The sequence below is a fragment of the Engraulis encrasicolus genome, chromosome 24 (assembly GCF_034702125.1).
Source record: "Engraulis encrasicolus isolate BLACKSEA-1 chromosome 24, IST_EnEncr_1.0, whole genome shotgun sequence".
In the NCBI taxonomy this organism is placed as follows: Eukaryota; Metazoa; Chordata; class Actinopteri; order Clupeiformes; family Engraulidae; genus Engraulis; species Engraulis encrasicolus.
In genome coordinates this window covers 35615750-35629891 of record NC_085880.1, presented here as the reverse complement: position 1 = coordinate 35629891, position 14142 = coordinate 35615750, and the positions used below count along the sequence as shown (strand labels likewise).

Here is a 14142-nt window from a genome sequence, read left to right as displayed (position 1 = left end):
TAACTCTTATCTGTAGAATCTTGGGTCTCCATTTCATCTCAAGTCCCCAACATGACGACATGCACTGCTTTAGGGGAGAAAAATGACTGACACTTAGACTGACAATGGATAATAGTTTAAATGTGTATACTAAAAAGAAAGTGTGCAAATTAAATGTTAATGGATTTCCACCAACCACCTTGTACAGGTGTATTGTATTCTGCATTGTCTGAAATTGTAACTGGTCAACGCACTGTGTGCTGTGAGGATGGGACGAAATGTGTGAAACGTCATGCTATATATCCGTGTTGCGGAACTTAATCGCTTCTTCACAAATGATCAGTAAACCATCACCAATGGTCCTGACACACCTCCCCTCCCTTGTTTCTAGGTGTCACACTTGTAACACAACAGACCGCAACGCCATCTGTGTCAACTGCATCAAGAAGTGTCACCAAGGGCATGACGTTGAGTTCATTAGGCACGATAGGTCAGTAGCTCACCACCAATTCCTTCCCTTTTGTGATGATTCACTCAAGTACCATCTTTCTAGACATTTCTGTCTTATTTATGTGCTTTCAGTGGTGTGATATGTTTGGAGAAACATGCACGGTTGTTTTCTTTAACACTAGAATGATTATATTTGGTCTTAAGAAGAGATTGAACAATTAGTTTATACAGTAAAAACACACACAATTGTCCTGTCACTGACCCGTGCTGTCTTTTGTCATCAGGTTTTTCTGTGACTGTGGTGCGGGGACGTTGTCGAACCCATGCACTCTGGCAGGGGAGCCCACGCACGACACGGACACTCTCTACGACTCGGCCCCCCCTATAGAGTCCAACACGCTGCAGCACAACTGAGGCCTGGGAACCCTCTCCCCCTTTGCTCCCCACGTTCCTCACTCCAAGACTGTATCCACCCCTCAACAACACCCCCCCCCCCCCCCCCCCGCCCCTCTTTAGCGACAGCCACAACTGAGCTTACCAGAGGCCTGGGACAACCCCCCCCCATCCCCCACCCCCAACCACCACTCCAAGACTGTACCCCACCACCCCCCACCCCTCGTCCATTCCCCCTCACACATCCCTTCGTGTGTGTGCACTCCCAGAGCTGGCTAGGCTAACGTTGGGGCTAACAAAGCTAGCTGTCCCGACATGACCTGACACGACACACAGGACCTCCTCAGATGATATACAAAAAAAGAGAGGAAAAACTCAAAAAATGCAAACAGGGGGACAGATAGGGGATGTTTCTATTTAAAACTGAAGACATCATGTAACGGGTGGGGGAATGAAACAAGAGAGCATATTCTGCTGTGGACCTGCTTTTTTGAGTTTGGTTTTTAGTTCTGCTCCTCTGAGGTTAACGCAGGGGTGAAAAAAGTTAAAAGTTCTAAAGTTTTCCGAGTATTGCTCCAATGGGCCGACGGTGCGCTTGCCAGCATGTGATGCAGACGGAGCCTTTTGATTGGGCCAGGGCTCAGCACCTGGACCTGCTCTCATCCCACCATGACCCCTCCCCCCAACCTCAACCTCACTTCCTGTGCGCCAGGGGGAGCTTTCTGTTTGTCCCTGAGCCAATGGGAGACAGCCGCCGCCTATGGACACGTGCTACGCCACCGATCCTCCAAGCAGCCCTGTTGTGTGTACAAGTATGGACAAGTGTGTGTGCGCACAAGTGTGTTTGTGTGAGAGTAAGCAAGCAAGTGTGCGCGTGTGTGTGTGTGTGCGCGAGTGTTTGTGTGTGTATGTACAGATACGGACAGTTGACCCAGCACTTCAGCTTTTTCACCCCTTATTTTATGGTTCATATTTTTCCTTTTTTTTAAAAAAAAAAAAAGAAATGTTATAAGATTTTGATTTTAACGCTTTCTCATGTAGTTTTGTATTTTCAAGCAAAAATCTTAATGTACTTGAATATCTTTTATTTTATTAAATATATTAATTTGTGGGGAGGATTGAAAAGGGGTGGGGCGGGATGGGGGAGGTTTGGATTATTATTATTATTATTATTATTCTTTAGACTTGCTGTAATTGTACTCATGCTGCAGGGTGTTTGTACGTTCTTTCTGTGAAAGAGATTATTGGGGGGGATGGGTAAGGGAGGTAAGGGGAAGGTGGTGCACAACACTAATCGCTCTCCAGCAATGGTGAATTTTATTTGGTATCGAAGGAAAAAAAGAGATTGAGAGAAAGAGGAGTGGCTTTGGAAAAAGCCTGTTTTGGATTTTAACCGTTTAGCGTAATGACAGTGTTTTCACGAGACTGGTGGTGTGAATTTTTTGTTTGGCCCTGTATTTACATTTTTGTAGCGTGTTTTAGATTTAGTAAAAAAAAAGTAAAAAAAAAAAGTCGAATATCTGCCCCTGTTCCTCCATATTTCCCCCCTTTTACCTCTTGTGTTTTGGTGAACGGATTGTGTGTGTGTGTATGCGCGCGTGTGTGTGAGCGTGCATGTTTCAGGACACTCCTCTAAAACAAAATGCCCCAAGTGAGATTACCCTCCATAATCCAACGTGTTTGTGAGTCGCCACCGGACTTGCGTACTCTGGTGCCGTCGACTCGAGGTCCAGTCTCGTGGAAGCACTGCTGTGTGGGTCGGTCCCTGGGCCAGTTCAGTCCCGTCTGTACTGGGTCCCTTTGGGTTACCTACCCACCTGTCCATGTAAACATTGCTGGAGATATTTATCTTTGTAAGAAAAAGAAGCTTCGGCTCCAGAGAAGCTGAAACGAGTATCTAGACAGACATTTTTATTTCCTTTTTATTTTTGAATTTTAATTTTGGCTTTTTGTTTGTTTTCCTTCCCCAATCCAACTGTATTGGTGACTGTGGGTTTCTCCTAAAAAAGCTGAAATGTATGCATGTTCCATAACATCCTAGACTTAATATATTGTGGAGTACTCAATAACCATTATGTAGATGTTAGTGTTAATCAGAAAGGGTTTCATTTCCTAGGCAAAGAGGAAAGTGTTTCATTTTTAAAAATAAACTTTATTAGATCATTTCAGTAGTGGTGGATCTTTTTTTTTTTTAATACAAGGGTGCTAGAAACGAAAATGTAACACAACAAACGAACATATATAAAGAACTCATGGAGGAAGACGAACAATCGTCAAGACTACTGAGTCTACAGTCATTAGTCATCAAGACCAAAGTGTCACTGGTCACAGAGTGCCAATCATCTCCACGAGGGCACTGAACTGGTCCAATCCAGCGGAGGCATCTTCAGCAAACGCACAGAGCTTCCTGTAACAGGAGAAAGGAATCAGATGAGCATACACATTGTGCATCCCAATATGTGACCTTGCCTCCTCCACTTGTGCTTGTTTCCTCGTCCCGCCTCCTGGCCCCTCCTCCGTGGAGAAAAGGATAAAGTTTCCCAGCTGTTAGCCTTGCCACAACAACTTTTGAGTGACTGTTTTTCATTCACCATCCCAATTGCAAATGAGAAAAAGACTTTACAACTGAGCTTTTGCAAGATATTGAAATATAATGCTGTCGTCAGTGATGTCACCATGACAAGAAGCAAGTGGAGGAGGCAAGTGGAGGAGGCAAGGTCGCATATTAAAATGCACTCACATTGCGCATGATAAACTGCCCTCATCATCTTACACTTATATTATGCCCATCACTTTTACAAACCACAATGTGGGGCAATACTTTCACCTGCTGTGCCAGATTGGCATCATATCTTAATTTGGAACCAAGTCACATCTGTTAAACTGCTGTTTATGAAACTCATCGATGGCAGCACTTCAATTTTATGTGAGCCCAATGGAAGCAGCATTGGGACAAAACTTAAGTGTGAATGAAGGTGTTGTACAAAATCAAAAGAATAAATTGAATTGAGTAGACTCCCGTGGAGGAGTGAAAGCTGGGGCCTATGCGGCAAAGCTGGTTCAGGAGTAAACCAGGTTAAGTTGGTGAATCATGTAATAGAAGAGCCTGGCGCTCTCATTTTCTTATCTTAAAGGGGTAATCCGGTGTGAAATGGCTTACGTTGTGTTAAAACGTGATGAGCCCTAACTTTTGTCACATAACTCTCCTCCATAGGTCCCCTACATTCCGAAGTCCGAGCGCTAGTCAGAATTTCAGAGCTAGGTGAAATGTAGCTTCTGCTGTGATGAACCAGCATCTGTTTAGCCATCGTTATAAATCTCTACTTCCCCCCCATTTACGAGGCTGAAAGTTGTTCAATACTTCATTCCGCAGAGTCGCAGGGTTGTTGACATGTAAAACAAGGCATAGAGAACTTTGCTAGTGCAGTTAGTTTACAAACAAGGCCGTTTGTAGAGGCTGCGTCACAGCATGGCTACAGCCTGCACCATTGAAGGTCTACAGTACAGACTTCCCCTTTAACCGGGTTTACTCCTTTACCAGCTTTGAAGTATAGGCCCCTGATCTCTAGGGATGCACGCACCGATACTAACTGGTATCAGTATCAACCCTGATACTTGCTCATTTTACTCCAAACATAGCCTAAACTACCCCCATCCGCCAACGGCCAAAATTATTTGCCAATCACAACGCAGGAGATTTGTTTTGAATGTTTGGATGCATTGGTTTTGAATGTTTGGATGCAAAGCAGGTGGGGTTTTGGTCAGAGTGTTGGCCTATAGGCACACGGTTTGAAAAATAATGGCTTGTTCCAATCAACACTCTTCCGATGTCTCATTGATCGGGACCAGACAAAATATTCACATTTAATCTCACATCTAGTCTGGGCGGGCCCAGAGTTGTGGACTGGGTCTATAGCCTCTCATGAAGGGGAGGGGGGGAGGAAAGAAGCTGTTCATCAGAGCCGTGTGAATTTAACAAATGAAAAGGTGTTCTTACTTGAAGATCCTGAGGGTAACTGTGCTCTTCTCGAACTCCTTGGCCTTGCGGTGGCCCGACTGAATGACGGCCTCGGGCAGGCTGGCCAATCGCGCAGCGTTGAAGCCGTAGCTCTTGGGGCAGGCTCCGCCGATGAACTTGTAGAGGAAGGTAATGGTCTCCTGGCTGGGGTCCTCACACTCATTCTCCACCATGCAGGCCTGAGAGGGGACACACAGGAAATGACATCACATGATGCTAATTAACTATACACTCGTTCTCCACCGTGCAAGCCTGACAACAGGAGACAGGAAAACCGTCACATCATGGCCAAACATTCTTTTTTTAATTATTATTAAGACAAGGAAACGGCATAGTCATCTCCTGGAGCAGTTCTTAGGATTTCAGTTTTTTCAAAAGGTCTCCTATTCCACCTACGTGGCCAGAGAGTGATGACTTCAGATGATTTTAAAAGAGACACCCGTTCTCCACCATGCAAGCATGCCACATGGACATGTCAGTCTTCAAAATGACTGACCTCCATAAAGACAAAGGCTATGTCTCAAATCAGGCACTTGTGCACTTCGGGCACTGTTTTTCAGTGTCTAGGGCGCTCACGTTGAAAATTTCAGTTGAGCCAGTGCACTGAAAGTGCCAGGATGATCCCCTAACAATGGCGGAAAAATGCAGTGCTTGAATGATGGACACTGCATGCACTAAACGGCGGCCATGTTGACAATGACATGGAGGAAATGCGGCATTCAGTTCAGTAGAAGAGTTTGGTCAACAGTCTCCTAATTCTAAGTAATGTTGATGGGACACCAACCTTTTCATGGCAACCAAAGTATTGTTTGTGTGATTGTTGTCCTTTGGGGTGAAGGACATGGAAATACAAGCACCAGACGCTGTGCATTGTAAACAGTAGCCAACTGATATTTTGGCGAGCTAATGCCATGCTCAGCCGTCACTTCCAGCGAGGGCACAGTGTGTAGTGCTCAAGTTTTTCCACGACCCTATGCACTAAAGACCTCAGTGCACTGTGTGCACTATGCACTGACTGTCAGTGCACTGACACAAGTGCGTGATTTGAGACATAGCCAAAAGGTCTGGTTCTTCACTGACCTACCAACATTTAAAGCTCCCCAAAGTCCTACACAAGTGCGCCCTCTAGTGAGAGTCTTAGGAATAACAGTATGAAACTGCCCAGCCCACAACTACCCCCCCACTGCTACTTCTGCATTTCTCGGCATCCTATAGAAACAGGTACTTATCATGCTCAAGCTTCATAATTAATATGACATTAATGGGTGTCTGTGTCTCACCATGTGTCCAAGCCTGACTGAGGGCTGGTGGCTGTAGTCCTCCACTAGTGAGTGGTAGTGTGTGGAGAAGAGCGTGCGGCAGCGGATCTTCTCTGCCAGCTCTCGAACCACTGCGCTGGCTATTGCCGTGCCGTCATACGTGGCGGTGCCTCGACCTGTTCACACATGCACGCACACACAATGTTGGAAAGTTTTAGGAAATAAACTCTTCATATGCTATGCTAGCATGTTATTTGCAAAAAGGAGTATCTACATTTTGTAGAATGTTGGGAATTTGTTTTTTTTAATTGGGCATTCCATTGCATTGCATAGCAAAATACATTGTAGAAAAAGTATGTTCTCAAAATATATGAATGGCAAGAATTCACACAAAGGTGAACAGTCATTTACAATAAAAGGCACAAGTCAAAAATCGTAGATACACCGTTTTGCAAATAAACTCTTCATATAGACATAGAATGTATAAAGTCTTCTCGGTGTACCTCAAAGCACATTGCATTCATGCAGAGAGAGAAGGGTTAATTAGACCTACCGTCTCTGTGAACAGGTGTGTGTATTTCAGTAGCAGTGTACAGGTGTGTATGGTGATCTGGGTCTTACCCAATTCATCCAGGAGCACCAGGGAGTGCCTGGTGCCATGCAGGAGGATACTGGCCGTCTCACTCAGCTCCACAAAGAACGTACTCTCACCTAAACACGCACACGCACACACGCGTTAGAACCACATGGCCAGTGAACAACATGCACATTGTTTGCAACTTACTACATTGCCTCTGTACTGCCTTGGCAGTCTTGCAACCTCATCACAAGGCCACAAGCACAAGTGAGGACGGGAGGTAGGGTAATGGAAAGAGCGCCTCAGGCGTTGCTCACCGGCCATGATGCGGTCGGAGGCCCCCAGACGCGTGAAGACGCGGTCCACTGGGGTGAAGCGCAGCGACTCAGCCGGCACGTAGCAGCCCAGCTGGGCCAGGATCACCATCAGACCACACTAGAGAAAGAGAGAGATATTTGATCTGCTTTTACAAAACAGATTCACCATAAGCCCACAAAGCAGAGAGGAGAGGGAGAGGGAGGGGGAAGAGACGGGCCCAGTGGGCTATGGTTGGACTTTGTTTTCATGGCTGACATACAGTCCTGGTAAAGCTCCGCATTTAAAGGGACAGTTTGGTCAATTTCAACATGCAGTTGTAATGCTCACACTACCCTGGACTTGTCAGTTCCTGAGATTTTTTTTTCTTCTTCTTCAGCCGTTTCCGAGATCCTGGTCATTTAATGGGGGCAGCTCTTTGTTTACATTTCAAAAAAACATTTTTATTTATTCCCAAAAACATCCAAAAGGTTATAAAACATCAGCAGACAACTAGCAAACAGCAGTACCTTTTGGGAAAATATTTGGAGTTGGCCTATGTTTCATTTTTTAAAAATGTAAACAAACGTTGCCCCCATTAGAATTGCTCATATCTCGGAAAGGGCTGAGCCGAAAAATGTGGCATCACCAGGTACTGACAAGTCAAGGGTAGCGTGAGCAATACAACTGCATGTTGAAATTGACCAAACTGTCCCTTTAAGTTCAAGAGACGTATTGTCATTGACAAAAAGGCAACAAAATTGAGTTGCCATTTTACCAACATCAATTTCAAATCAAACTGAAAGGGGGGAAAACGGATGCTGGCGCCAACTGTTGTGCCACAGACAAATGCAATTCAGAATTAATCAAATACAAGTATTTCACTATGTCCGATGAACAAATGACAGGTGTACTCTGAAGGCCTTACGGCCCGTCCCCACTCCCCACACAGCGAAATTCGGCTCTGCTCTCATCGACTTTGAACAGAGGCGATAATTTGCTTGACGACATGGAGGCGGAGCGATATAACTTCTGGAAACTGTCAACCGGTATTGCAGCCCAGGCCAATTGTACTACATTCCACAATTCCTCCGTTTCTTGGTTTTGCCTCATGGACTAATTTTGTTATGTCAGCCTACAAGTTTCCTAAGGGATTACAGTCCAGGATTGTGCTGTGTTGATCTGGAACAATGATTTTGCTCGATTACAGGTTTGTTTACAGGCTTACAGGCATGTGTAAACTGTACTTCAACCCTTCTTTGGTGCACAAACCACATCCTCCTTCCTGCCCTAACTACCAACTGACAGCACAGCTGCTAGATCCAGGTCACAACAGCCATAAACATTTACCGTTAAACCCTTGGCGTAAAACCTTCCAGTTAAGAGTTGAGCTGGTAGTGAACAGAACTAGGGTGTATAGCGCTTTTGCAGCTTGACATGTCTAAACTTTTGTTCCAATAATAGTCAAAAATAGTTTGGATCAGGCTACAAATAGAAGCAGGCTACAATTTGAAGACATATGGTGAATTCATTCATTGTTAAAGCAGCATTCTTAATAGCCAATCAAGAGAGGGTCAATGACCTTTTAGTTGTAGCACACGTCAGGGTGGCACAACCAACGCTAATGCCACTATTGCATGGATTAAATGACTTATTTTTAGTGGATTATCAAAGAAACATATTCATTACAATTCTTTAAAGGGACACAGTGCAGGAAATGGTCAAAAAGGGTACTGCAACTATGCTGCTCATTGAAACTGGGCTGCCAATTGCCAAATTTTATCTTTACATGAAAGTTTTCTATGTAATAAACACATATTTTCTAGTATGGTCCAAGTAGTCATTTTTGCAGCTAAAAATGGCTATTTTTGGACATTCAAAATGGCGGACCATGGAGAAGATCCCCTTTTCATGTATGAAAAGTGCAATTTTCCCTGTCATAATGAATATTTAGAATTTGATGGTGGTGGTAAGTATTCATGAAAAATGTAACATTAGTGAATGGGCAGCACGAATTCTGGAAATAAACAACTAAAAATCTCACACAGTGTCCCTTTAATTCAGTGCTTCCCAACCTTTTTTGTCCTGCGTACCCCCTTAGCAACTTTTTCATATGATGAGTACCCCCTCGCCCTCATTCAGGCTCTGTTCCTCTATCCCAATGTGACTACACTCAATATATTTGTTATTATTACATTTTTCCGCGTACCCCTTGAGGTGTGCTCACGTACCCCTAGTGGTACACGTACCCCTGGTTGGGAAACACTGCTTTAATTACTTCTTGATTGACACAAGCTGTAGTTGTACCACCTGATGTCTGAGCCAAAACCTCTGTCATCTATCCTATAACCAAAGCTCTTCCAATTATCTCCCTCCAGGGTTGCCAGATGAGACGGATGATTTCCAGCCCAAAAAATGCTCAAAGCCCGCCTGGAATAGTCTAGTGAACTAGCGCCACCCGTTGGCGGACAAACTTTGTTTTACCTGCGTCTGCTCTAGCCTTGATTCATAGCAGAGAATCTCTAAGCTATGAGAATGGTATCTACCATTGACTCCCATTATAGCCCCCGTTGGCGAACGCAGCCAAGTGAAAGATAAATGGGAGCCTATTGGGCTAAATGGCTAAGCAGGGATTTGTGACGGTTCTGTTCTCTGGTTTGTAAAGATGTGTGCGCATTCTGTACCTTATCATGGAAGTTGTATTAGAAGTGAAGTTAAAGGTTCCTGACATGACTTTGTTCTCCCAAAGACTTGTTAGTTTTGTCCTGCAACACGCTAGCATTCGGCTAATACCTGCTGGCTGAGGAATCTCTGCGACTATTCACGACCAGAGCTGACCAGAGACGTACTCTGACTGATCCTCGCAGAGACATCTACGGTCACACCTCAAAACCCCCCACCATCGTCCAACATGTTAATTGAAGGTTCCCAAATTCTTAAGGATGAGCGCTGTCATTTCCTTTACCCCATTTACACTTACCGCTTTTCCACCACCTTAAATGCAATAAATAACAGATGTCCGCAACAATCCTAACATAACTTTAAACACATCGACATCTGAAGTCAGACTTAAAACTACAAAACAAATGGCGAGGTGCCGTAAAGTCGATTGTCACGTGTTATGTCATTGCTATAGTTTAAATAAGGGTCATTTTCACTAATCTAACACTTGACAAGATGCAAACGTGTCGGCAAATGCTTTCACTTACTCCTATCTATGAACGCGACTTCATTATTTCCATGGAAAAATGTCCTGAATCTGGCAAACCAATCACAACGCAGAGATGTGTTTTGAATCAAAGTGGACAGGGTTTTGAGGGAGTGGCGACGAAGCCTGCGACACTGGGAAAGCAAAACAAAAAAGATGGCGCTGATTGGTCAGAGCGTTGGCCTATAGGCACAGGTACGGTTTGAAAGACAACGGGTTGTTCTCATCAACAATCTTCGGATGTATCATTCATCTGGGCCAGACTAAATTAAACATCCAATCTCACATCTAGTCTGTTTTATCAGGCTATGCCTGAAAGCAATTTGAACTAAATTATATCAATTTCTATGGCCATAAATCTGAAACAAACAAAAAAACCCTGCCCAAATCCCTTTTTACTCACAGATGTTCATCTTAAAGGGCAACTCCTGTCAATTTCAATGTGCTGTTGTATTGCTCATGCTACCCTTGACTTGTCAGTACCCAGTGACGCCGCATTTTTTGGCTCAGCCCTTTCCGAGATATTAGCTATTCTAATGGGGGAAACTTTTGTTTCAGTTGCCCTTTAAGCAGACCAAACGGGTCGGAAATCACTCAATCTGGCAACACTGTCTCCCTCTCGCTCACCTGTCTCATGAGTGTAGACTTGCCGCCCATGTTGGGCCCCGTCACCAGGACACACATGGCCCCCTCCTTGCCCCCCTGTCCCTCCGCATCCTCCTCTGCTCCGGCACAGCCGATGGAGATGTCATTGGGGATGAAGTCGTCCCCAAAGAAGGTCTTGGTGACGCAGGGGTGGCGGGAGCCCCGGAGGTCCAAGAAGGGGAGGCTTGGGTCGCCCTGGTTGTCCCCAGGTAGGAGCACCTCTGGCCGGGCCATGGGTCCGTCGCCCGCCTGGCTGTACTGGGAGAGGCTAAGCAGCACGTCTGCAGTGGAAACAAACAGAGGAGAGATCACAGTTAGACGTGAGCTTGTGTCATGGGTCATACCCGTGTTTCAGGCTGTCCACAGTCCAGATAAAAACTACTCCAGCATTAGTTACCTCTCGCGCATGCACATACACACACTCGCACCCAAGATTGCCCAATTAGTTTACCAGTCAAATGAAGTGTTGTAAACAGAAAGACAGCATGATTCTAATACTACCACTACTACTACCTCATTTATGCACAAATAGACACACACACACACAGAAAACACACACACAGAGACACATAGACACAGAGACACACAATCTCCAAAGAAATGGTCTCCACCTGGGGGCAGAGAGGAGCCCCTGAGGATTCAGATGCTTAGCAGAGATGAGGCCTTTCAGAAACTGAGCAGCAATTGAACTAATGACTAGTGTTCTAGAGCTGGCATAATGCTATCCATAAGCAGTGGTACAGGGTAGAGACGAGACGCTGCCAAGACTAGCCCTAACGCAAGTAGTGCTAGAGGGAGCAGGAGAGAAACGAGGCTCTAATGACTCGCGGTGGAGAGGAGGCAGGAGAGGGATTGGGCTAATTATATGGGCTGGGTTCAAAAGATCGAATCGCGATCCAATATCGATTCACGTTCAAAAAGTGTGATATCGATTCACAACTTTGTGGATCGATCTTTTGCCGATGATTATAGGTGCTATTTTCTCAACCACATCCTGTAGCTTTCTTCCACATTCATGTACACTACATGCACAAATACACACGGCCTGTTCAAGTAAATAGTGCCAGTGTTTTCCCACCTTTCTCTCTCATACCAAGTTTCCCACTTATTTCTCTCATACCAAGGTATTTCATGTTTGTGTGGGTATCAAATGTTGAGATATTTAGGTTTTTATAGCCGGTCTTAGAATTTTAGGCATAAATGGGTTATAGTGACAACCCAGCAATACAGAAGATCGATATCGAATCGGATCGTGGATCGAATTGGATCGTGACCTTCTGGATCGGAATCGAATCGATCCAGGAAATTTGGATCGATTCCCAGCCCTACTAATTATATGGGCCAACGATCAGGGCCCATAAGTCGCGCATCAGAGGGATGCTGCTAATACAATTCTGTACATCACACCCAACCAAAGTACATGGGGGTCAATGCTGCTTCTTCCTCTTAATCTGCTGTGCTCCTTACAGCTCCAGCAGGCCTCTGGTCACCACGGCCATCACTATTCCTCCCCATCGCTCTCGCCCACAGAGACATAGCCAATGCAGCACAGCAATCTCCATCCATCCCATCAGCGGCACACAAATGTTGTCTTGATAGAGCAGTGGTTCTCAACCTTTTATGAACCCCCTCCTAAATATATATATAAAGAATAGATTAATGCCCCACCATGTACGAGTGAGCACCCCCCCCCCCCCTTTCGGCTGCCTCCTTCTCAACACCCCTCCGGCGCTCCCTAACACCCCCCGGGGGGGCTGTAGAGCCCCCATTGAGAAACACTAAGCAAGTGCTATGAGCCCTGCGACTGAAGGCTAATACACTCTGTCTGCTCCCACAACTCAGCCAGCCAATGCCAGCCCATCTATTATTAAATAAGCTGGCCAGTCTTGTTAGCAGGGGCCTGCTGCAGCGAACACATTATACTGTAGTAGCAGCTCAATGAAGGCAAAGAGACAGGGAGGGAGAGTCTTTCAGGCCCATGAAATCTTATTGGACCACACAGTCCAGCCAGCTGCGGTCCATTTCATTACCCATGATGACCCTTGTTATACACACTCAGTAATCCAGTTCACATATACAGGGTGTCCCAGAAAAATGTACGCACTTAATGTCCCTGTAAAGTGTTCATTAAAATGAATATGGTCTTCAGTGTAGGGGTCGACCGATACAGGTTTTTTAATGGCCGATGCGATACCCATTTTTTTTCATCACCCTTGGCCGATAACCGATTTCCGATACCTGATATTTGGGGCCGATATGGGTTAAAAGAAAGGTAAAAAAAAAGACAAATATTCCAGGTCTCAAGTTTAACAAGTCCGACAGGCGGACAACAGATGCGTCCGTCTATGCCCGTTCTGAACCTTTTTTGCCCAAACGCCCCCTTGGCCTCCTCATAACCTGTCAAGGCAATTTATCAATAAGCCTACCATGTACTGTATAAGCCTGGATTTGAAAAAGTACCATAGGATTTCAACAGTGTTGGGCAATTTACTGAAAAACTGTAATGCATTGCTGATTATGTTACTGTCTTTTCAAAATAATCCCTTACACTACATTTAGCAATGTGGGGACCTAAGGCGAATTTAGCTTAGGGGGGCCATCGGTCCATCCCATATCACATTTTTTTTTAACATAAAATCTCTATTTTTGTTAGGCTATTTTTTTTTTAAATCACGATTTTTTTATTTTAAAAAAAATAATAATTACAAACATAAAAAAACAGGCAAACATTACAACCCTTTCTGGACAGATTTCAATGAATAGGCTATTTGCAATTTTGCATAGGCCTACATTAAATAAACTAAAATGTGAAATTCCCTTTTCACTTTAATATGAGAGTAGTGATGTCCCCCCCTCACTGAAGTGTTATTTCATGTGTGTGCATGATGCTGTCACCTATTTGAAGTGACGTTGATGTTGGATTTCATGGAATACTTTTAAATGCCGCTTTGGGAAGAAAACAGAGTAGGCGACAGGTGAACTGTATTTCTGTCAAAACAGTGGTTTGCAGGCGTTTGCGTTTTCACGTGGATATTGTCTTCGTGGACCGTAACAGACAAACCGTAAGTTCCATAAACTAATCAATGAGACATTGGCTACGTGTACATGATGTTTTTAAGTCCGATTTAATAAATGCGATTTAAATAGATCAGATTAAGAGTTATTTTGCGATGTGTATACATGGCACTTTCACTTAAATGCGATTAAACATCTGGGGAAAATAAAGCATTGCGATTGGACTGAGGACGCACGTCCTGAGCGAGCCAAATAAGGCACGGGGGCGTGGTTCAATGCCACCGAGATGCAGGTCATCTTCCCC

The 14142-nt window shown here is 44.7% G+C and overlaps 2 protein-coding genes across 3 annotated transcripts in view; one reads left to right on the top strand and one right to left on the bottom strand.

The window, feature by feature from the left end:
- fbxo11a (F-box protein 11a) overlaps positions 1-914 on the top strand; it is a 42394-nt gene extending 41480 nt beyond the window's left edge. Inside the window, exons 21-22 of the mRNA XM_063191933.1 lie at positions 371-469; positions 714-914. Coding sequence (XP_063048003.1) covers positions 371-469; positions 714-843 — 229 coding nt within the window. The 3' untranslated portion in view covers positions 844-914. The remainder of the gene's footprint in view (positions 1-370; positions 470-713) is intronic.
- Positions 915-1814: 900 nt separating this feature from the next.
- Positions 1815-14142, bottom strand: part of msh6 (mutS homolog 6 (E. coli)) — a 32128-nt gene continuing 19800 nt past the window's right edge. For both annotated transcript variants that reach the window (XM_063191694.1, XM_063191695.1), the window contains exons 12-17: positions 10806-11104; positions 6994-7111; positions 6721-6810; positions 6121-6275; positions 4820-5019; positions 1815-3229 (exon numbers count right to left, since the gene is read on the bottom strand). In XM_063191694.1, the coding sequence (XP_063047764.1) occupies positions 3148-3229; positions 4820-5019; positions 6121-6275; positions 6721-6810; positions 6994-7111; positions 10806-11104 (944 nt within the window). In that variant the 3' untranslated portion in view covers positions 1815-3147. The remainder of the gene's footprint in view (positions 3230-4819; positions 5020-6120; positions 6276-6720; positions 6811-6993; positions 7112-10805; positions 11105-14142) is intronic.